The sequence below is a fragment of the Labeo rohita genome, chromosome 24, assembly GCF_022985175.1.
Source record: "Labeo rohita strain BAU-BD-2019 chromosome 24, IGBB_LRoh.1.0, whole genome shotgun sequence".
Classification (NCBI taxonomy): Eukaryota; Metazoa; Chordata; class Actinopteri; order Cypriniformes; family Cyprinidae; genus Labeo; species Labeo rohita.
In genome coordinates, this window is record NC_066892.1 from 22,917,868 (window position 1) to 22,941,578 (window position 23,711).

Genomic DNA, 23,711 nt, shown 5'->3' on the forward strand with positions numbered 1-23,711 from the left:
AAAACCTGCGGACATACCGGTCCAAAAAAATGTTGTGGAAAACCAGCTGTATCTGGGCCATGTGATCCTGGAATCTGTTGCATTCTGTTAGAAAAGAAATGAACGTACTCAATGCAAAGAAATGAACCACTCAAAATTGCATGTGGCCATGTTCAGATGCAAGTAAAGAATTGGGCCAATCAGGGTAATAAACAGTTTTTTGTTCTACTGCAGGAACTGCTCAGAGGTGCCACATTACATAGTAGAGTTTTTACCTGTTCATAACCATGGGTGCCATAGCCATACTGTTCTGTACCATCACTTTGTTAATGCCCTTCAGAGCCACCATCTTCGCCTTCATGATTGGGTCAGTAATTGCATCAAAGTCTACAAAGTAATAAAAATCACCATAGAAATTACAGGATTGTGACTTGTACATCACAGTTATATTCACATTTCAAGTATTTTCAGCTTAAAAGAAATGCATAACATACATTGTAAATATTTAACATTTAAGCAAAAAAGCTAATATTAAAAGAAATGTACAAAAACTATATTCAATAACAGTGCAAACAGAATTGTAAAATAGGAGCTGCTGTCAGTATTGAACCAAGTTATAATTTAACTACTGACAATGTACAGGTACAACAAGCCTCATTTATCAGTTAGTCAAAGTGGAGCTCAGGCTTACCAATGTTTGGGAAAAAAGGGTCACTTGACCGTTGCCTGATCATGGCCTGCATCTGCCTTTGCTGTTGCTGCTCCTGCCTCTCTTGATCCAGCAGATCTTGAAGAAGAAGGGGCTGCTCATCTAACAGAAGAGGCCTGTTCTGTTGACTCAGTTGTGCTTGAGATCCTTGTTGCCCTGTAACCCCAGGATTGAACATGCCCTGTTGAGTTTGGTGGTTTACAGGATGGGGAACAGGCTGCTGACCACCAACCATAGGCAGGTTTAGCTCCACCTGTTGTCCTTGCAAAGGTCCAAACCCTTGAAGTGGTACCTGCTGGTTACCAGACTGCATCAAATTTGCGTTACCTAAAAGTGCCCCTTGGGTTAGAGATGGATCTATCCTGTGCCCCATTGTTACTCCAGGGTTTATCCTGTGTTCTTGGGGTTGTCCTTGCATCATCACCATACTCATGTTTGAGCCAAGATTAGCCTGGGAATTGGGGTCACCTGAGATAGGAGAAATTATGGATTCACTCCTAGTGTCCTCTAGTTTTTCCTTGATCAACAGACTTGAAAGTACTGGAGCAGATCCAGTATGCACATCTGTGCAAGATTCCTCAAAAAGACCAGAGGCATCATCTTGATCACTTTTACTAGTCATAGACTGATGGTCATCCACTGAGGTTCCAAGACCTTGGCTTTCAGTTTTTAAAGTTTCAGACTGAGAATGATCCTGGCCCTCTTTTGACATACTCTTTTCTAGTTTGACTTCACTAGGACCCTGTAATCCCTCTGATTTAGGCTGAGTTGAGGACACACCTCCACATCTGGCATTTCTTTTTTCAGACAAGGCTTTCTGAAGGTCTGAGGTATCCCCATGGTCGTCTTCTATGTGATCACTCAGTTCCAGCTCTTCATTAAACATATCTTTTTTGTCCTCGAGGTCCAGCTCAGGATCTGCATAAGCAATAAGATCAAACTTTCCAGATCCTAGAAGGTCATCAAGATGAAGATCATTTGTTTCCAAGTCTAAATCTTTGCCATCATCTGCATCAAGGTTCAGGTTGTCCAGATCTTCATCAACCAAGTCTTTGACCTCCACATCATCAAGGTCCTTCACAGCAGAGTCATCTGTTTCTAGCTTCTCAACACCATCGCTACAAGGCAAAGGAATTTCCTCTGTTGGACCAGAGGTTGTGACAGGAAGCAGTGCAGATTCGGCGGGAGTAACTGAATCACTACTAACTGAATGGCTAAGTGGTTCTGGCAGAGGGGTCTGCTGTGGTGTTGTATTTGTATGGTGATGCAGATTATCCATAGTGCCTGAGGTCTGTAAGTGATTGACTGATCCTTGTTGTGACTGGCCCAACATCGGATCCATCATTCTGGGACCTTGGTTTCCTGTAAAGGCCATATTTTGGCCTCCCATGAAGCCATGAGGGAGTCTCTGGGAATGATTAGGATGGTCCAAAGCATTAGATGGACCAAAAGGTAGTCTGACCCTGTTCTCTGGAGCCCTGTGACAAAGTTCAATAAATGGTTGACCCATTATATTATGCTGTTGCATTGGAAGGCCACGTGGTGGAAAATGCTGGGGTAGGCCCATTTGATGACTACTGCCTATTGACCTCACAACATCAACAGGTCGCCTCATATGCGGTGGAACATTGTCAACCATTGGTCCACCTTGTATTTGGTGAGGGGGCCTGAGGAAATGTTCTTGACTTGGAGCTCCAGGAGGAAATCCAAATCTGGAAGACATTAGGTTTTAAGATAACTTAAAACACACAATTAATTACTAGTTTGACAGTACAATTGATGAAAGAAAAAAAACGTACCTTTGCCCTTGCTGACTCATGCCATTGTTTAGATCCCTGGGGAATGGTGGTCGGGAGCATTGGGGTTCATCAGGCATGGGCCCACGTTGATCGGCAAGGAAAGTTCCAGGAAATCTTTGTCCTGCATGAACTGGTGAAGATCTCATAGTACCTGGATATGGAGGTGGGGGTCTACCAAAAATATCATTCTGAGGTCCAGAATCTTCCTGTGACCAATGCCTTGGAGTCCCAGGTGCAGCAGCAGGAGTTGCCTCCTGGAGTCCCTTTTCCTGTCTAATTGCACTTTTTTGCTGCTGCGATTTGAGAATTAACTGCCGTAGTCTTTGGCGCTAAAAAAAAAGAGCAATAACAGTGCACAATTAATTAACGCCATTTAAAATAGAACAGAGATTAAAGGAAAATGTGATGTTACTTAATGGAAAAATAATGTGTTTTCAAACCTGTTTAATTTTCTCTTCAGTCTCTCCAAGTGGTGGTTGCATTGCGTTCTGTGTATCTGATGGGTTGCCCGTGTTTACTGTTTGTGAACATGGGGTTAGAGGAGCTTGTTCAAATGGATCATGAACAGGAGTCTGGTTAGGGTTTGTATGTTGTAGAGATAGACTTTCATCTGAAATCCCAGGATGTTTTGGGGTTTGAGAATCAGAAGCACAGGGACGAGCAAATGGGTCCTGCATTCTACTTTGTGCTTGAAGGCTAAGTGGATCCGTTTGATGAGACATGAAGTTTACTCTGGGATTTGGTCTAGGGAAGGCTTCTGGGTCAGCTCCTGGACGTGGGGTTCCAGGGGGTTGAGAATATGGGTCATTAAGAACTGGCCTTGGTGTTCCAGGTGGTTGATCATAAGCTTCATTTTTGACTGGCCTAGGAGTTCCAGAAGGATGTGAAAAGGGATCTGTGGTTCTCTGACTACTTGGTGATTTAGGGTATCTCTCTCCAGAAGAAGGTCTTGGAGTTCCTGGCATCTGAGCATATGGATCAATAGCATGAGATGGAGATTGTCTGCGACTATTAGGTTGTGACTGAGAAAACTGATCAACTGTTGGAGTTCTAGGTGTGGATGGTGGCAATGTATATGGATCAGAGTGTGGTCTTGGGGTGCCAGGCATCTGGGCATATGGATCATGTGGTCTTGGAGTACCAGGAGGCTGAGCATATGGATCAGGCATTTGCTGAAAGTAGTCTGGTCTAGGTGTAGATGGTGCTTGTGAATATGGATCTCGTTGAGGGTGTCTGCTCATGGGTAAGGGTTGGGCAAAAGGACTCCCTTGTCCTGGACGCATCATTCTGCCCTCATTACTGAAACCATCTCCCATTGATGGATGAGGTGTAAGAGGCTGATGTGAATAAGGATCAGAATGTTGAACTTGGGGTAAAGTGTCAGATGACCCCCTTCTCATGCCCTGTTGCCCTGTACTGAATGGGTCTTGCTGTACCTGGGAAGGAGGCATGGGTGTTTTGAACACTGGCACAGATCCTGACTCATTACTCCCTGGAATAGGTGTTAACAGTGGCCTAGAGTATGGGTCAGAAAGAACCATGCGGCTGTGGGCCATGCGCTGATATGCTTCCGATCTTTGGCCTGGCCTGGAAAAACCATCTCCAGGTGTGACATTACTCATAAAATGTCGTCCTTGTTGCTCAGGTAATTGTCCTGGTCTAGGTGGGCACATAGGTTTCACAAACGGGTCTGATGGCCGAGGTGTGTCTGGAGGCTTTGCATATGGGTCGATGCTGGTGGATGTTGGAGACCCAAAGGATTCATGGGCTGGCGAGGGCCGACTTCTTTCTTGCATGTCAGACACAGAACCTCTGCGAGGCGTGCTTGAGCCAGATGGTGGTGGCCTGGGAGTTCCTACCATTTTGCCATACGGATCCCATGGAGGAGAAGGACGGGATCCAGATGATTCGGGTGAAAACATTTGAGGAGACTGAGGCTGAGATGAGGGACCCTGTGGGTACTGAGTGTCCTGGGTAGGGGTCTTGGCTGTGGATGAAGGGGGTGGCAGTTGAGGACGCAGAAATACATCATCTGTTGATGCAACCGATGTTGCCGTTCCAGGCGTCTGAGTCCTTGTAAAGCTGTCCTTGGAAGCTAATGTTTGCAATGGAGAAGCATTACCTCCATTGTTGGGCTGGTTTGCTACTGGACTCTGATTACCACTTTTAGAGGTGTCTCCACTGAATTGCTGTTGCTGCTGTTTCTGAAGTTGTTGCTGCTCATTTTTAACCTGTTCTAACTTTTGCGTGGCTTCAATTTTTGCCTGTTGTTTGCTCTTTTGTCTCATTTGCTGCATGGAAAAAAAAAGATATTGGGTTAATTAGCACTTAAAAGAAAAATGCAGTATTGCTTACATTCTTTTTTGGCCAGATTATTTTATTTATTTTTTACTAAACAGTTACACTCCATATTTGTTGAGACTGGGTTTTAGCAGATGCATGCCAGAACTGTACCTCAGCCTGGGATCCTAAGAAATTATCCTCTAAAAACATCCTGCAACTATGGCTGAATGTTATATCTAAAAAGACTGTTTATTTGTTGATTCCAAGTCTTTGTCTTTTTTTGGGACATTTTCCTTCTGTTTCTTAAGCAAACCTTGGATTACAGTTTAAAATGACAAAGCTTAATGTAAAATGATTATGTAAGAAGACTTTGGAAAAATTAAAATAATGCTATAATGACCACTAACATGCATGTGCATAATAAAATGTAAACATTTTTATTAGGGATGTACGATATTAGGTTCTTGCCGATATCCGATATTTTTCAAATTATCTTGTCTGATAGCCGATGCTGATATACATTTCTCTTTGCTTTGAAACAACGTCAAGTCTGTACTGTGTGGGAACTGTAAGCAAATAATTTTTTTAAGTTGGTAAGTTTTGAGCAAATAAACTAAACTAATATAATGAACTAAAATAACTAAAATAAAATGAACTAATAAACATTATTAATGTACTTTTTTGAATTAAAGTACATTAAAAGCCTTAAAAATAACTGCAATAAAACCTGCAAACCAATAAGACTGCAAAAAAATCATTTTTTTCTTTTTTTTTTTTCCCCCATCAGAGCAGAGCAGTTGAAACCTTAACATTTTATTTGTGGATTTAACATTAATAGATAGGCTAAAGCAAAAGAGCTCCTTGTATTATGGTTTTCAAAATCCATTTGAAAAAAAAAAATATATTACATATTAATGAAAAAATCTGTATATATTAAATGATCTAATTTACTAAGTGTCATGTTTGTGATTTTTACTCATGTAAGCTATAGCTTCTGACCTTTAAATCAAAACGGACTTGTGATTTTATGACATCCATACTGCTTTATTTATTCAGAAACACAAGTATCACAAGGGTAAGGCAGCCTCTGCTGCTACCCGACGTGCTAGAAACTGCATATCCGACACTCGTTATGTACGTGTATTCTCAAATTAAATGTGGCGATCGAAAACATTGATTCTAACTATCATATCATATTTTTTTGTTTGTTTTTTTACATTTGTACATTTTAAGCCTTTATCAGCAGATTCCGATAATGTTACAATATTGTGCATTTCTAACTTTTATTTATTTACCATTTAATGCTTTAAAGCAGCACTGACTTTTACTTGTTATTTCTAACAAATTCTGATTAAAGATTATATTGTGCTGCTCAACCCATTTTTTAAACATGATGGTGAAAGCTTGATCAGAGGTTGAGACACAATGTTTTGCCTAACACAGTCTCACAGCCTAGCTTTTGCTATAATATCCCTTGGGCTGTCAATCACCTGTCTGAACTTCCACTCTTGTTCATGCTCAGACTCCTTGTGCTTGAGCGGGTCCTTGAAGAGCAGCTCTGTGTCCATGGGAACGCTGGGATCAAAGGGATCAGCTGGTTGCTGCTGTTGCTGTCTTTTCATTGTGTCATTAGACAATTGAACTTTGTTTATACGAAGAGCTGCTCTGTTGTCTCTTGCCTTTTGCTAGTAGGACAGCGCCAAGCAAAAAGTCAGAACTCTCATATATGTATATAAACACAACCAATATTAGCATTTTTGAGGTTTAACAGAGTCTCTTACCACATAGGGCGCCCTTTCCTGAGAACTAGCTTTTCTCCATAACTTTGCAATTTGCTTCACTCTAGTCGCCCAATCTGTGGGAAAAAAGTCAGATGGTTGGTCTCTAACTAGACTCCATTTAACAAGTTGACAATTTTATTTGAAGAGTTTGGTTCCAAAACGCAATAAACGCCATTTTAAAATTCTCTGCAGAATGTGATACATCCGCTTAACCAATCACAGCGCACCATTCCACGCACTGTAAACAGTAAAGGCGACTCTTTGAATACACCCAGCATCCTAGTTTTCCTCATCTACTTTGTGATCGCCAACCACACAGAACACTCTGTGCGACTATGAAAAAAATATTTAGGAGCACCTGTGCGACTGACCCGATCAGCATATTTGTGTTTCTGCTGAGGAGAGCTTCAAAGGTTTTTATGTGTTTTTGCAACGTTAAGTAATGTATTACAGACATATCGAATCGAACAAACCCCTTAGACGAATCCCTTCATAAACAAAGTGTAGAGAGATTGTAAATAAGAGATTCATTGTGCAGTGTAGAGAGCTTCGCTGATTATAATGGAACTTTGTGAGAACGTGATGAACTAGGATGAGTGACAGCTTTTTAATGATTTTTAAGGAAGTTTGTAAATGAGATATTGATTTAATATAACAGTCAAATAAACAAGAAGTTAATATTAAGTTACTTACATTGTCTGACCATTACACTATTGACTGATTTTGTTCTATTTCGACGTCAAAAACAACGTCAATGTTCGAAACAAGTCACAACTGAGCCGCTGCACATCTCCATTAAAACACAGCGGTGTTTCGTTTATAAATGAGCGTACATTTTAAACAAATCTAGGGAGTCAGTGATTCAATTTCCCATTCATAAAGACTTAGACTGCATCCCAATCTGCATACTATCCATCCTAAATTCTATGTGATAGTAGTAATTTTCAATACTATTTAGGGCAGATAGGGTGGATAGTATGCACATCGGGACGCAGGGTGGCTTTATTCCTGAATGAATCAGCCATTCAAATTCCAATGAATTACATGACTCAGTAATTAAATCAGTGACTTGCCACCACCTACTGGCAGTTTTAGTTTAATTTTTAAAGTATCTTTTCAGTTATTTAAACCATTTAATATTTCCATATTTTAAATTTTATATTTAAAACATTAATCTAAACATGAATTTATAAATTTGATTGCACTCATGCCACCTCTGAGCCTCATTAAACAAATGAAAATACATCTACAAGCCACTTTTGTGTTCTTCTGTGCCACCTCTGTAGTACAAATTAATTTGTTAATACTGATTTCATTTTATTGTTAACTTATTCTTATTCTACTTGTTCTTATTCTGTTGTTTTAATTATAAATTTCAAAAAGCTTTAAACGATATATTATTAAAACAACTGACATGAAAGATAGCATACTTTTAATAAAGTTACAAAAATGCCATTACAAAGGTAAAAATAAAATCCCCCTTTATTTCACTTTAAGGAGTCAAATATCACCTCATAATGGGAAGGCAGATTTTTTGATTATTGATTAAAAGGTGCTCACAAGTGCTCCTAAAAAGAAAAGTACACATCGAGCCCTGATGGATTTATTGCATTTTGGGGAAAAAATAATCAGTTTTTATAATAAAAATGGTCTTTGAAAATCAAAATCTGGCTTTGAATTTTTAAATGTTACTATAACCTAAAGATGCTATGTGAAAGTTTGAAACAGAAAATAGTGGTTTTCATCTTGTCACTTTCTTGGTAAAAAGAACACATATTTTTACTCAAATTAAGCAAATGGATTTATAGCGTTTTGGAACCAAACTCTTCATTTGTAGTGCTGTAGGAAAATCCATTCACCTGGAAATTCATCTTGAAGGTTAGGGAAGTTCATATTGGTGTAAAGAACAGGAGCCACAGTGGCCATTTCACCAAGAGTTTCTTCTTTCTCCCACTTTAATGTGCTCCTCTGAGCATTGGACATGGTGTCAGTCTCCACCTCTGGTGGAGGAACAGATCCAGGCACAGGAACAGGAGAAGCCCAAGGACCAATCACATCACCCCCAATCTGGCTGAATTTCTTCTCCCTTTAGTGAACACATCAAACCATTAAATGTCACCAGATTTTATAAACAGATATGTCAGTACCAATCTATGTTACTCAGAATATGAATTCACTCACCTCACATTTTCTGGAAAAGGCATGCGGTGAATGGAAGAGAACGTGCCAGACACTCCTGCTCCAGGAATCACGGGGTTTGGAGGAAAGTGGGTGTTTGGCCCCATCATGCCATTCATCACAGGCATGCGTGGGAACATTCCACCAACATCTCCTGCAAATGAAACCATTGAGAAACATGCACTTTTAAAATGAGCAGTACATTTTACATGTGATACTCAAGTTACAAGCACACAACATCATCACATCTGTGTGGTTGACCTGACTGTTAATATGAAAAGATAATGCAGACAACTTGATACCTGGGTTCTGGAGAGACATTGCTGTAGCTGAGGCATTGGGGGCAGTGTTGGGTGGATGAGGAAGTTGAGGAGGCTGGCTAGCATTTGGACTAAGCACTGCGGTGAATAAGTCTTCCACATCTTTACTCTCCAGTTCTATATGGAATCAAAAGAATGAAGGATATTCAAATCTAAAGACTTTTTACCAACTCCCAACTAAGAAATGAATGCATTTTTATATACATTTATACACTTTTTTTAAAAATGGGAGGCAAACACATTTCAGAAAAATGAGTATACAAAACATTTACTGTCGCAGAATGCTACGGTCAAAATATTTTAGAAAGCAACAAACCTGGAATTTTGTAGAACTTATTCAGAATGGCCCCTGTAAAAAAAAAAAAAAAAAAAAAAAAAAGGAAATATAACTAGGCAATTAAAATTTAACATTTAGAAAATCAAATATATCACGGCAAAGCAACTAAAAACATTAAAAGACAAGTAGTCACCAAACACTTTTTTGTGTGAAAAATGCCGAACTGTTTTTCAGTCTTTACATTTAAGTCTGCAGACCATAACCACAATTGACAAGTAAAAGAAAAAAAACTGCTAAGGTTAAAATAACTTGTTTGCTAAGGAAGAAACAAGAAATATTCATCATTTAATAGAGGTATCAAAATCAAATGTATCAAATTCATTACACTGATCATATGTATGTGCTAAAAATCTAACGCAAATGTAACAAGCTATAAAAGCAAGGATAATACAGACTATATGGACAAATATATTGGGACCAAAACACCATCAGGGCCTTTACTGACATTACATTTTAGGTTCACAGACATTATTACAGAGTTGGTCCCCCCCTTTTGCAGCTACAACAGCTTCCATTCTTTTGGGAAGGCTTTCCACAAGATTTGGGAGTGTTCCTGTGAGCATTTGTGAGGTCAAGCACTGATGTTGGACAGGCCTGGCTCGCAACCTCCGTTCCGGTTCATCCCAAAGGTGTATGATTGGATTGAGTTCAGTCAATGTCTTCCACACCAAACTCACCCAGCCATGTCTTTTTGGATCTTACTTTGTGCACTAGGGCACAAACATGATGAAGTAGAAAAGGGCCTTTCCTAAACTATTCCCACAAAGTTGGAAGTACAGCATTATGTCTTGGTATGCCGAAGCATTAAGGTTTTGCTTTAATGGATGTAAGAGCCTAGCCCAACACCTGATAATCAGCACATTTATCAAATTGTACAGCTGGCATAATATAGTCAGGCAGGTAACATTCTCCTGGCATCCACTAAAACCCAGGCTCGCCCATCAGTTTGCCAAACAACAAAGTGTGATTCACCACACCACAGAACACTTTTCCACTGATCCCAGTCCAGTGGCGGCATGATTTACAACACTCCATCCAATGCTTGGCATTGTACTTGGTGATGTAAGGCCTGCATGCAGATGCTAGTCAATGGAAAACCATTCCATGAATCTCTCGCCATGTTTTTGCACTGATGTTAATCCCAATGGAAGCTTAGAACTCTTCAGTTATGGAATCAGCAGAGCGTTGTCGACTTTTACAGATCATGCGCCTCTGCACTCAGTGACCCCACTCTGTGACGTTGGCCGTCCACTTTCTGCCTGATGGTGCTGTTTCTAAATGCTTCAACTTTCTCAATAATACCACTTAGAGTTGACTGCAGAATATTTAACAGGGATGAAATTTCACAAACTGACTTGCTGTAAAGGTGCCACCCAATCACAGTACCATGCTTGAATTCAGGTCTTTAGAACAACCCATTTTTTTCCCACAAAGTGGCTAGGGGCTTGATTTTACATACTGTGTCAATAACTCTGATTGAACGCCTAAATTTAATAATCAAGAGGTGTGTGCCAATACTTTTATAGTGCCTATATAGTAAATGCAAAGTTCCATTAGCAAAGTGCTCTTACCATCAGAAACCATCTTGTCCAGCTCAGGGCTCAATATTACATCCAGAGGTTCTTCCTGTAGTGGGCGAGACCCTCGAGCAGGGCCAGGTTGAGGAGGTGCTGACTGATCGTCCGGCAGGGTGCCAATGTCCAAACCAGCTGGGAGAAAGAGAAAGTTAAACGGCTACTCTCAAACTTAGTTTCTTATCTCTACTGAATACAAAACTCAACTTGCAAAGATCTGCAGAAAAAAAAAAAAACAGAGCTGTCATTCTGCAAACGCCTAAATCAGTGTTGATAAGCAATTTATTTTCTACTGTGCCTGAATGTTTGCTAAGATAAAGTAAAAACAGGGAGAGTGAGGACTGTTATTTCATGTCATGGTAAAATGAGTAAAAAATATATTTTTTTCTCACTCTCTCTCTCTTGCTCTCTTTCATCCTCTCCACCAACTCAATTTTCCAAGAAAAACAGGAACCTAATTAGTGTTGCCTGCTCAACTGAGTGTGAAAAAGTCTCTAGAAAAATGGATGTTCTTTCATCATTGCTTATCGTTTTCCATTATAATACATGAGAGCTTAATCAATGAAAAAGCAAGCAATTGCAATGATTAATCATATTAAATGTTGTCATCGGAGTCAGCCATTATGCTTTGGTCTAATGGCTACCTAGCTTCTTAATGTCAATTACTTTGATTTCACGTAAAGTTCTTCTTCCAGGTTCAAAACAGGCTATGTGGCAGAACAGAGTATGTGGCATCAGTTGTGTTTACACTACAGTGAATGCACCTACAAAGTCTATGGGGGCAAGGCAAGTCTGGTACAGTGTTTAAAAGCTGAGATGTGCAGCCTGTATTTTCGTTTAAACACTGTGAAAAAAGGAACTTAACTGTAATGTAACTTTAACTTTACACTTATAAGTTTAGTAAGCAATTTTAATCACATTTATTTTTGTTGTTTTGCCTGACTATCATTGTAAAGTTGAAGGATAAAGTCTGATAGCATGTTGTGAATACACTTTGTGTTTCACTCAAAACCTTTCTCTCAACCAAGCACATTGGTATGTGCTTAAAAACAAACCCTTATATATTTACATATATATTGCACATGCTACAAATGATAGTTATCTGTCTCTTTGACAAAACCTTTTTTTTTTTTTAATTTTCTGTCATGTTATGTGTTTATCCATCTGTAATGTTCGCAATTTTAAATAAGAGATGGCTAAACCTTTGACAAGGACAGAGTTATCAAGTCCTCTGTTGGATTTATTTATTTTTATTCTGCTCTCGTAAGTTCTTTGTTCATTTTCATGTTTCTCTCCTACTTTGTTTTCACATTAAAACTTTAATTTCCCTTTGTTTGCTTCTAGTCCCCATTAGCCTCCTTTCACTGTGGGAATGTTTCTAAAGTACTCTAGAGTATTATGGCAAAAGACCAGGATTATTATTATTTTACGTATCATTTACCTTATTGTTTTTTTTAAAGACGACGGGAACAAATAGTTAGCTGTCAACGTTATAATTCTGTAAATTATGGATTTTTTTTTTTAAAGCACAACCCCTGACTGCATGATTATACACTACACGTTAGCCAGAAGTAAAACTACTTTTTGTAACCCTGTGCAACTTGCTTTCACACTAAAGCAGTTACATCACTTTCAAACCACTAGTTTTTGCACAGCAAGGCCATTTCACAAAGAAAAGGGAATGTGTCCTTGCCAACTAAAAAGCTGGCAATTAGAAAAAAATAAAATATTAACTAAATTAGACCCTTGAGAAAAGAAAAGAACTTCACATAGCACATTTCAAGCACACTTCAGTAAAATGTCACAGATTGCAAACAATCACAGCTGCCAACTAAATTACAGTAGCGGCCAAATCCAACATCCATCTAAGGACAGCTTAGTTCTCACCTCAGTGTCACAACAGGTTCATGTGCAGGAAAACATGCAGTTTGTTTGTGGTTAGTAAAAAGATGCAGAAAGCCAAAGATGAGCGTGTGTGTTTGTCAGAAAAGGGGTCATGCAGAAACTGGCACTACAAAAAGTCTGAGGGCCTGTTTGGGGGGCCAAGAGGCCAGGAGAGGGGGACAGCTCTACTTCTACAGCCAGAGAGGCTGTGCAGGGATCTTACCGAATGGAGAGGGGGAACTGTCCACCTGGAAAGGGCATAAATCAAGACCTACAAGGACCCAAACCAGATAAAACCAAATAATTATAAAACAGAAATGTAAAAAAATAAATGTAATAAGGAAAAGGAGGAGGATGCTTAGACACAACAAATAAAGAGAAACATAGCAAACCAGGTAAAAATGCGAAATGCAAGTGTGAAAATGCAGAAGAAATGTGGAGTTGCAATTGTGAAGACACAATTGCAGGTGTCCTTTCTGAGACTGTTAGAGCATCTGCAGACTGAAGAGAAAGGGGAGACTATCCTATGGACAGATCTTGGGACTGAGTCTACCTGATTCAGCGCCTGGCTTGACTAGGTCATCGGACAGCATTCCCAGGAGATCATCATCTGAATGTAGAACCAGCTCGGCTAAGGGATCCTCCACATTGGCTAGAGATCAAGAAGACAAGCGTTTCTGAGCACGAGTATCCATACTGATCACCAAGTGCTCTTCAATAAATGTTACCAAGGGCTGAGGGGCAAGACATATACTGTGTGATGGTACAAATGTGTCAACTGGAAAATCTTCTTGATAACAGAGGTGCAACTTCTATCACTTGGACACGGTTTGGATATTAGAAAAACAATATCCAAAAAAAAAAAAAAAAAAAAAAAGCTCTGATCCAAAACCCAGCAAGCTGCCTATGAAGCATTTTAAAGTTACCATGAAATCTAAATTGATCTTTTTTTAATGGAATATTGGAGTTTTCATTATAAATGATTCATTTGTGTACGTGCTGTCATGATATTTACATCAACAACATTTGACTTCCCTCCTCACAACAACATCTCTTATGACATGCCCAAACAACCTGTCCAACTAATAAATAAAATTAACAATAGTTAATAAAATTAAAGCCTCCCCCTACATTATTCTACACAATAGGGGAGAGGAGATTATTGTAATGTGTTTCAATGCAGACTTTAAGTCCACAGTACCAAATGTCACAATACAGCTTACTGAATGTACCATTCACGTTAAAGGAACAGCGACAAGATTAGTGAACAAAATCCAAGATGGCAAATTATGTGAGACAATTGTTTGATTTAAAATCAAATATTTTCTATATAAAACAGTTACAGGGTTAGTTCACTTCTACAATGAACATTTCCTGAGAATTTGCTCAACCCCATGTCATCCAAGATGTTCATGTCTTTCTTTTCTCAGTCAAAGAAATTGAGGTTTTTGAGAAAAAAACATTCCAGGATTTTTCTCCATATAGTGAATTTCAATGGGACCCAATAGGTTGAAGGTCCAAATTGAAGTTTCAATGCAGCTTCAAAAGGCTCTACACCAGGGGCGGGGAACCTTGATCCTGGAGGGCCGGTGTCCCTGCAGAGTTTAGATCCAACCCTGAAGAAGAAAAAAAAAAAAAAAAAATACCAACCTGTATGCTGAAGACCTTGATTAGCTTGTTCAGGTGTGTTTGATTAGGGTTGGAGTTAAACTCTGCAGGGACACCGGCCCTCCAGGATCAAGGTTCTCCAGCCCTGCTCTACACGATCCCAGCCAAGGAATAAAGGGTCTTATCTAGCAAAACGATTGGTCGTTTTCTAAGAAAAATAGGAACGTACATACTTTTTATCCACAAATTCTTGTCTTGCACTAGCTCTCCGATGCAAAGAGCAATTATATTGCGAAACATCCTGGAATGTTTTCCTCAAAAACAAACACTAAAGAAAGAAAAACATGAACATCTTGGATGACATGGGGGTGAGTACATTTTCAGGAAATTTTTATTCTGGAAGTCACCTAATCCTTTAAATGAACGAATCTGACCAGTATTTGTGTGCGCTGTGCAACTGAAAGCCTCCAAAACCTGTAATTTGTGTAAATGATTCATCATCACCTTATGAGGCTGCATTTCAGTTAGGAGCTGACTTAAAAGGTAGCTGCCTCTATATAAAATAAACCACAAGGCAGCTCACTAGATTTTGGAACAGAGCCACACTGTTAGAGCAATACAAATTTGCTCACATATTCACCTTAAACATTAAGGGTGACATGTCCATAAAAACCTAAAGATTTTTCAACGACATTCGCATGCCCTGCTCCTTATCTTCAAAATTTTGGCATATCCTTTGAAGTGGTATAAGATTTTAGTCATACCACCCACCCCTAACTTGTACTGAAATATTCTTTATAATTCTTTATAATAAGATGTATGCATAATGCGATTCCTAAATCAAACACTTTTCAAGACTAAAACTCCATGAAAGGGTTAAATACAAGAATCTGCAGAGCAGAAAGAGAAGCTTCACTCTATGGGAGATGAAAATCTCTAAGGACAAACAAGCGGCCCTGAAAGCCTTCAAATAGCTTTGTGATTGCTCTCCAAACGAATACGCACAAGCTTTCTAAACACTGCACTGTGACTGCCAGCTTCCTATCCTCCCAGAGAGCTCCGACAGGGAATTCAGAAAAGTGCTGGCAAATTGGGTTTTAAAAACATGTTAGGTTGGCTACGAGCAGAGGTCTGCTGGGCTGGGTGTAAATGAGGGTTGACAGAACTGAGGATAAGGAGAAATGGTGAAGAATGAAGCGTCTGAACGAGCTCTTCAGCCTACAAGAGTATGCAAGAAGACACAAAATGAGCACATGGGGGCAAAAAAAGTTCATTTGTATGGTTCATCTTCTTTAGTCCCCGTGGCAAAAGATGAACCGAGACGGTCTCTAATGCAAACCTCTGGAGCTGCACTGTAGGATTCTGCAGTGGGTTGTGTGATGCATTGAGTGTGTGCAGATGGTAAAGCGGGAGGAACGATGATAATGTGCATTATACCTCCCTGCAGAATTCACTGCATTCTAAAGCAGAAAAATCTGACCTGACTGGTCAGAGCAGAAGAAATAAATTCATTTCTAAACAAAAGCACACACTGGAGGAACTTCTAATATCTCTGGGCAGCCCTGTGTGTGTCTATTTGGAAAATATGTGTGTAGACATCAGTATATAGACAAATATATTCTTGAGCTCTATTTATCTATCTATATTTCTAAATATGAAGGTACAACTGAACATACGCAGTGGCCCTGCTTTAGACGAGACTGGAGTGGAAGTGGTACTCAGAAGCGGGTCAGATAAAGGGTCCAGGAAGCTGCTGCTCTGTGATTTGCTGTCTGCATGACTGGCTTCTTCCTCCACAAGCCTTGTTTCCAGTGCTGACTTGGTCTGCTTGCTTTTATCCAAAAGTTCTTTCCCAAAAAACGCCTCCTGTAACACATACATGTACACAAGTTAATAATGCACAAGCACACCAAGTAAATACTAGACTTCCACATTCTCAAGAGTTTCTAGTGCATTGGTATGCTGTTGCTACAATGTTCTGGGTACCAGGATTTCTAGGGTAATCTAATGGGTTTATCCAAGTCTCTATGATAATTTGCTGTCTAGATATGGCTCATGTTCATCCTTCAGTGTAAATTTTGTCACCCACCAAGTGGAAATCGTAGCTTTTTTTAGTATCTTATGAAATTTTTATGCTCTAAATGTCAAAAGGTAGCCACAGTGCTACATGGTAAAGCACATTTGTACCACTTCAGAATATCTAACAGTACCAAACTATCAATGTGATGAGCCCCTGCTGTGTTAAAACATTAAAGACCCTAATGTGCTACAATTTAAATCATTGATTCAAGACATTCCTCTGGTGATGACCTTTACGTCTAATTTCAGGTTTGACAAACAGGAACGCCTAAAGTGACAGCTGTTACAGTTAATGCATCACTGAATCTTCATGCTGAGCATGATGGTCTTTTTAAGAGCGTGTGTCAACCCTGCACATGCTCACAAAATCCCTGATCTCTACATTTCATTCCTCAGTTTAAACAGATTCAGTTTTAACGTGAAGAAATGTCCTGACAGGGATGGCTATGTTAACTGAGAGATCTAGTATTTAAGTCATTAGAAGAGAGTTTTATCTAAAGTGACTTATGTAGTACACTTATTACAGCTTTATTCCTCTGGAGTGGCTTGTGGTTAAAATAATGTTCCAGATTAAATACAACTTAAGCTCTATTGATAACATCTGTGGAGTATGCTCAATTTCCAAAGAAAATAGTTTGGACTCAGTTTGTAAAAACAAGAATAATGGAAGTGAAAGGGGAAAGCAATTCCAGAGAGTTCAAACTGTAAAATATGTTGAGGAACCTCTTTATAAAAAATGAGTTATGTGAGCTGTAAAGATTTTAGGATTTAGACTTTTAGGGTGTGTTCTAGGGCTGCCCCCTAATAGCAGACTAACTGTTAGTCGATGAGAAGAGGCTTGGTCGTACAGACAAGAGTAATACATCTTTTGAATCAAATAAAAAATATGTTTATTTGTGTGTGCTCACAATAACAACAAAACATCACGCTTTTGTAAAATATTGAAAGCAAACAGGATGCGATTTCTGCTGTCACGGTCTCTCAGAACTTGAGCGCAAAATTTAGAAACTTTATAGGTTACTGTAGAGAGTGAAATGTCTATTTTTAAATAAACCAGTTCAAATGGAAAACAGATATACACATTTACAACCTGACTGGTTGGGTTGAATGACGTATACTTCATGACGGAACTCACTGAACACTCCAAACAAAAGGAAAAGGTGCGCTCGACCTAAATTTCATTTAGTTTTTTATTAAGTTAATTTAGAAACACGTTTGGAACATTTTGTTTTTGTTAAATTTAAGCTTTTGTTTTTCAAAGTAACGAACAAGCGGCCACTGGCAATGAGTTGAGTATATGTTTGATCAATTTAGCCTTCTCAAATCAACACGACTTGCCTAAAATAAAATCTATAGACATAAAACACTTGATGCATTTCACAATATTTAAACATTTAACCTAGACAAATATGCGCTGTCAGACGCATATCCAATCGTTTGTTTGGAGAGTGCAAGCTAACGTGTGCTTTGCAGGACATGGAAGCACCAGTGCGATCACTTGCATTTTTTTCTTAACAACAGTGGAAACCTAAAATACACAATCATTTTTGCTTGTGTATTTTGCTACTGTTTTAACATGAAAAACAGCAATAAAAATGTAGACTTCAACTCGGTTAACCGGCTGATTTATGAGAAAAATAAAACAATGTTGGCAAAGTTATAGGCTTGTTATGTTGGCAAAATGTTATGTTACTACTATTATGACTATTCACAAGATGTTTTATTGTGACTGACATATTTTTTTTTGATTGACATTTCTGATTGATCGATTTCGTGATATGTCATTTTTATTCATTTTTTCATCATGCATTAATTTTTTCATGTTTATTTCGTGCTGCAAATATTAAAGAGGAAAAGACCATTGATTCACATGCCGCTTGGTCTAAATTGACAGAATTTATAGGCATTTAGTATTTATAGACTTCCGTGCCAAAAATAATGAATGGACTTGAAAACGTTAAATATTATTTTCAAGCATTAATTTACACCGTAAATAAAACAGCTTGTGAATACTCACGTAGTGTTATGTACTTAAGAAAAATCAACAACTCAACCAAGTTGGAGTCCATAATGATTGGGGGCCCGAACAAATTTTTTGCATATGGGCCCGGGACTGACTTGCTACGCCACTGCCTAAAGCGGTGCTGCGGGTGTATGACATCAAAGTACCTATTCACTGATGGGTCTGCTCAGTGCCGCTTTAAGTTGAATACATCTAATGCTGTCTGCTTGACTAAGTGTGCAAATTGTTGCGTGTATATGATTTTATTTTCACCACCTGCGAACTCACAAAGCGCTCATAACACTCACTTTACCTCCTCCTTTGCCCTCCGCTCATTTTGTTTTGAATAAACCACTTGTTTCCTTTGTGAAATCATGTTGCATAGTGTCACACCTTGTCATTATTTCCTGTTTTTGGTTAGTTTAGAAGTATTTAGTCCGTGTTGCATTCATATTTAATTCGAACTGCACCAAAGTTTGTTTGGAAACGGACCAAGACCAAACTTTTTAGCGATTTCGGGGGATTAAACACACTAAGAGAGCAATCGCACCAGAGTTCATTTTTATCAAACCAAACACGACAAGTGTGAACACATCCTTAGTAATGAGACACAAAAAAATAATCTGGAAATCGATGTAGAAAAACTTTTACTGATATTTGTGGGACTGACCTGCAGGTATGAGGGAAAGGCCTCCTCGAGTTTGGTTTTCTTCTTTCTGTATCTCTTCTTGACTTTCTCCAGAGGCTCACTAATGATGGGAGGCCCATCCACAGGAGTATCTGGTTCATTCCAACCTGGTGAAAAGAAAACCTTGATGCAACAACTAAGAGTATTCCCCAAAATAAATATACACGAAAACCTGAGATGTCCAAACCATACCTTCTTCCTTTCCTGTGAAGTTCTCTGTAAGCGAGCTTGTGGAGTCTTTTCGACTGAGACACCGCTTGCCTTTCCCCTGCCCTGCTTTGCTCCTCTGACGCACCATAAACCCACCAATACCTAAATAGGGAAGATGGGGAATCAAAATCTCATTTAACTTAAAATAGTGTCAGTAGAAAAAAAAACAGCTGCTGGACCCCTAAACTGGGTGATGAATGCAATCAGGAATTAATAATGTGGGACCCTGACAGTGACGTCTTGACATTCATCTCCATAATTCAGGATGACGTATTAGCTTTGGGCCGGGAGAGAGTGATTCATCTTGGCTACGCTCCTGGAGCAACCATTTCAGGTAAGTCTATTTTTGGTTGTACCACATTGGCTGAATCTGACCCAACTACCCCCACACTGCCATGGTCTGCCACATGGACACAGAATGAGGAAAGACACTTGGGGTTGGTTTACGTACTGCAATTGCTGTAAACATTTCAATGAAAGGAACAGCGTTCATAACAAAATTCACAATGTAGTAACAATGATGTTTGCCTTAACCAACACCGTTAAATAGAAAGTGTGTCTATCAAAGGTGTGATGTGACAAAAAAAGCTGTGCAAATACACTTGCATCTATACTGTCTGCATTTTTTTTTTTAAAGAAATGGAAGGTAGTGCTTAAAAAGGACATTACTTTAAAGAGATTGCTTCTTTAGTCAGAAAAAAGCTCAGAGAGAATGTTCTTTCCGGAGTTCTCCCCGGCAAGGAGCTTTAAAGAGCAAAGCACTGTGGGATGCTATTTAAGGTCCAGAATTTGCAGCCGCACTATTTCACAGTCCAGTGGAGCTGTCCTTTCCGATAAGTGCACCTTTCTCTCTCTTGCGCTCTCACCCGGTCTGTAAGGCTTCCTCTTCCTCTTCTTGTTGCTGTCGCTGCCGTCGGCCCCTTTCAGGTGGTCATCACAGTGCTCCCGCTCAGGGCTGGAGTCAGATTTCCCATCACAGTCCATCGGGTCGCCCTCTGCAATGCGGCCAAACAACACAGAGCAGTCTAGATGCTGACAGAATATTCTCTAAACCGCACAAATATACATATACAAAAACACTTGCATCATTGACTAGACAGTGTGGTTCAGTAGATACCATTAATAACCACAGAACAACACACGTGCATTCAATGCCATCTGACTTAATATAAAGATGACAAAAACAAAACATTGTTTCAAAAACTGCTTTGGTGCATTCCACAAATAGCATACCAAATAATATTTAAAAAGCCACATTTTAATTCAGTTTTAACAAAAGATGAAATGAGACATTTAATCTGCAACTAAATTTTATATTGTTTTTCTATTTCTTCATATGAGGTTTAGAATTTTTGAAGCCCTGTAAATAATGTCTCAATACTAATTAAAAACAGTGATTTTCTAGCACATACACATATTAAAAAATAAATAAAATAAAATAATTTTAAGTTAATGGGGTGGAAATCATTTGAATCAACAGAATAATCATGCGTTAAATTCTTAGAATTTAACTCTGTGCTAACTCAGAAACTGAGTTATTCAGGAAATTTTAACCTGTAAACTGTTATTTTATATATGATGTCTGGCGGAGAGGGGGTTAAACTGGTGGCCCCATTCCTCCTCATTACCCCCCACCTGCTCTCTCAGACTGACGCGACGACGGAGGGGTCGGCCATTAATTCAGTTAGAGCCGCCCAGTCTCTGATCACTGAAATGCCAAGGCAGGTATAATTTGCTGACTGCTGTTTTCAAAGGCTCTCTTCTCTCTCCAAGTCAAATTCATTACATGGCTCACCTTCCTGTCAATTTTTCTCTCTCTCCAAACACTCCACTCTGTTCCTTCTATATATATATATATATATATATATATATATATATTCAAGCTAGACTAAAACTTAAATACATACGTAGATTTAAAAAATGACAAAAACACAGTAAAATCACAAAAATTTTAGCTAAAATTAAAATGAAAACAGAATATAAAAATAACATTTACTTGAAGATATTAACATACACAAAAGTGGTATATCAATCCCACTAACAGAACAATGTTTTGAATCAGGTATGGTCCCTGAAAACAAAATTTAATAGTCTAGTGGTTGTGACTGATTGATTGATTGATTGATTGATTGATTGATTGATTTGATTGATTGATTGATTGATTGATTGATTTTTACACAGAACAGAGTGGCCAATATGCACAAAATTCCATTTAAACGTGATGTTCGTACAAGGTTTGTACAGATACTCTAAAATGAAATTCCAAGACTTTCAAGGACTTTTCAAGCACTACTTCAGAGATCTCACTTATTGAACAATGACTTCCACTTCAAAAAAGTCAAAAATAAAGTGAAGCACATGCAAAGTATTACTACTAAAATATTACAAAGTATACTACACTTTTACTACAGTAACACTGTTAATAAAGGGATTTGTATTTGTGTATACTTTCTTTCATTCTTGTTTTTTGTTCTACTTTGTTCTACGCGATCTGATTGGAGTGCTTCAAAATAGTGAATCATTTTGTGACGCAAAGGTTTAACCAATTCAAAGTTTTGAAAAGCTTAGTTTCATCACCCATCACTACGTGCTTTTTTAAAATCGTTACAAGTGATGTCACATTTGAAAACGAACAGCTCTTTTAATTTGATCGGGTTTGTGCTAGTGAATCACATGAAGTCACAAGTTTGAATCAATCAGAGCAGTTCCAGCATAAATGACTCACTTGATTTGGTTCATCTCTTCCTCTTTTCGAATCTTCAGCCATGTTTACACAACAATACTAAGTACTACTACTTACTTAGCATGATTGTTTTCTGATAATAAGCGAAAAGGGTATGATGTTTTTTTAAACTGTGTGAATTTTGTGTGAAAAGACATATGCTTATTGACAAAAGTCAACACTTATTCAACACTTTCTATAAACACCCACTTTCTATAAACACTCCCTGCTACAAAGACTCAATAGGATTATATGTTTATTTGTGCATTGCACTACGAATCATTTTGCACCATGTGCTGCTTGCCTCAAAATCTCTCTTCTGCACAATTTAATGCACAAAATATCTCTTTTGCACAATTTCATGTACAAACATCTCTTTTGTAAAACGTCATGTAAAGTACTTATGTAAAGTTTATGTTGTCTCAGTTTTGTATGTGTAGTCAACTATTTATTATAGTTATAGTATGTATAGTATATGTATAGTCAGATGGTTAACCGTTGTATAGGTCTATAATTGCTTTTCTTATTCGTGTACTGTTGTATGTTTATATTATGCTTAACTAGTATGTAGCACCGTGGTCCTGTGAGACACGACATCTCTTTCCACTGTATGTCCACACATGTAGCAGAATGACAATAAAGCTCGACTTGACTTGACTTGACTTGACTTATTCGATATATTGTCTTTCAATAATTCAAGCACTTTTTAAGGTCCTCTTCAGGAAATTATACTATTTCCAAGGTTTTTCCAGGACTGAAATTTCAAAATGTCAAATTCAAGTACTTTAAGCACCTTGTACGAACCCTGGTTAAAATACTTTCTCTTATCCTTTTTAACATTTAGAGACAAGAATTTGAGTTTCTTTGAGCATCCTGACCACCCCAGCATAGGGCTTACTCGACCAATGGTGTGAATTTTGGGAGGGGCTAACATTAGGAAAAGAAGAAAAAAAAAAAAAAATGAAATGTCACCTTTAAACACAAACACATTCTTTACCTCTGCTGTCATCCATGTCTCCATCCCTGAAGAGCTCAGCCTGAGGGTCAGGGGGAGTCTGCAACACAGCCACACTGTTTTGATTGATGATCTTCAGCTTAAGTTTGGGTTTGGGTCGTCTGCGGCGAGCAGTCTGGACAGATAAACTCTGGAGCTGACACAAGCCTGACTCAGTCAGACACACGCCATCCTGAGTGTAGGTCCGCTGGAATTCTGGCACAGAAAAGAACACAATGATAATGACGACAGCAAGAGAACTTTGAAACTGTTGCACTGTCTTTTAAGCAATTTAAAGGAGAAGTCCACTTTCAGAACAAAAACTTACAGATAATTTACTCACCCACTTGTCATCCAAGATGTTCATGTCTTTCTCTTGTCTTTCAGTAGGACACTATGTTTCTTGAGGAAAACATTTCAAGAATTTTCTCCATATAGTGGACTTCAATGGCGCTCCCAAATTTAAACTTCCAAAATGCAGTTTAAATGCAGCTTCAAAGGGCTCTAAATGATCCCAGCTGAGGAAGTAGGGTCTTACCTAGCGAAACGATCTGTCATTTTCGA

The 23,711-nt window shown here is 38.7% G+C and overlaps 1 protein-coding gene across 8 annotated transcripts in view; it reads right to left on the bottom strand.

The window, feature by feature from the left end:
* The window catches only part of kmt2ca (lysine (K)-specific methyltransferase 2Ca), a 145,111-nt gene that overhangs the window by 19,532 nt on the left and 101,868 nt on the right, over window positions 1-23,711 (bottom strand). For 6 of the 8 annotated variants that reach the window (XR_007825635.1, XM_051098097.1, XM_051098100.1 and 3 more), the window contains 19 exons: window positions 23,151-23,363; window positions 20,298-20,426; window positions 19,414-19,533; window positions 19,204-19,328; window positions 16,129-16,318; window positions 13,398-13,496; window positions 13,068-13,115; window positions 10,958-11,095; window positions 9,366-9,398; window positions 9,032-9,166; window positions 8,733-8,883; window positions 8,411-8,637; window positions 6,552-6,625; window positions 6,261-6,455; window positions 2,928-4,778; window positions 2,488-2,816; window positions 671-2,400; window positions 255-366; window positions 18-84 (listed from right to left, as the gene is read on the bottom strand). Coding sequence is in view for 7 of the 8 variants with exons in the window: in XM_051098097.1 (XP_050954054.1) it covers window positions 18-84; window positions 255-366; window positions 671-2,400; window positions 2,488-2,816; window positions 2,928-4,778; window positions 6,261-6,455; window positions 6,552-6,625; window positions 8,411-8,637; window positions 8,733-8,883; window positions 9,032-9,166; window positions 9,366-9,398; window positions 10,958-11,095; window positions 13,068-13,115; window positions 13,398-13,496; window positions 16,129-16,318; window positions 19,204-19,328; window positions 19,414-19,533; window positions 20,298-20,426; window positions 23,151-23,363 (5,966 nt within the window). In the remaining variant the exon portion in view is untranslated. The remainder of the gene's footprint in view (window positions 1-17; window positions 85-254; window positions 367-670; window positions 2,401-2,487; window positions 2,817-2,927; window positions 4,779-6,260; window positions 6,456-6,551; window positions 6,626-8,410; window positions 8,638-8,732; window positions 8,884-9,031; window positions 9,167-9,365; window positions 9,399-10,957; window positions 11,096-13,067; window positions 13,116-13,397; window positions 13,497-16,128; window positions 16,319-19,203; window positions 19,329-19,413; window positions 19,534-20,297; window positions 20,427-23,150; window positions 23,364-23,711) is intronic. The other 2 variants (XM_051098099.1, XM_051098103.1) reach the window with 2 other exon arrangements.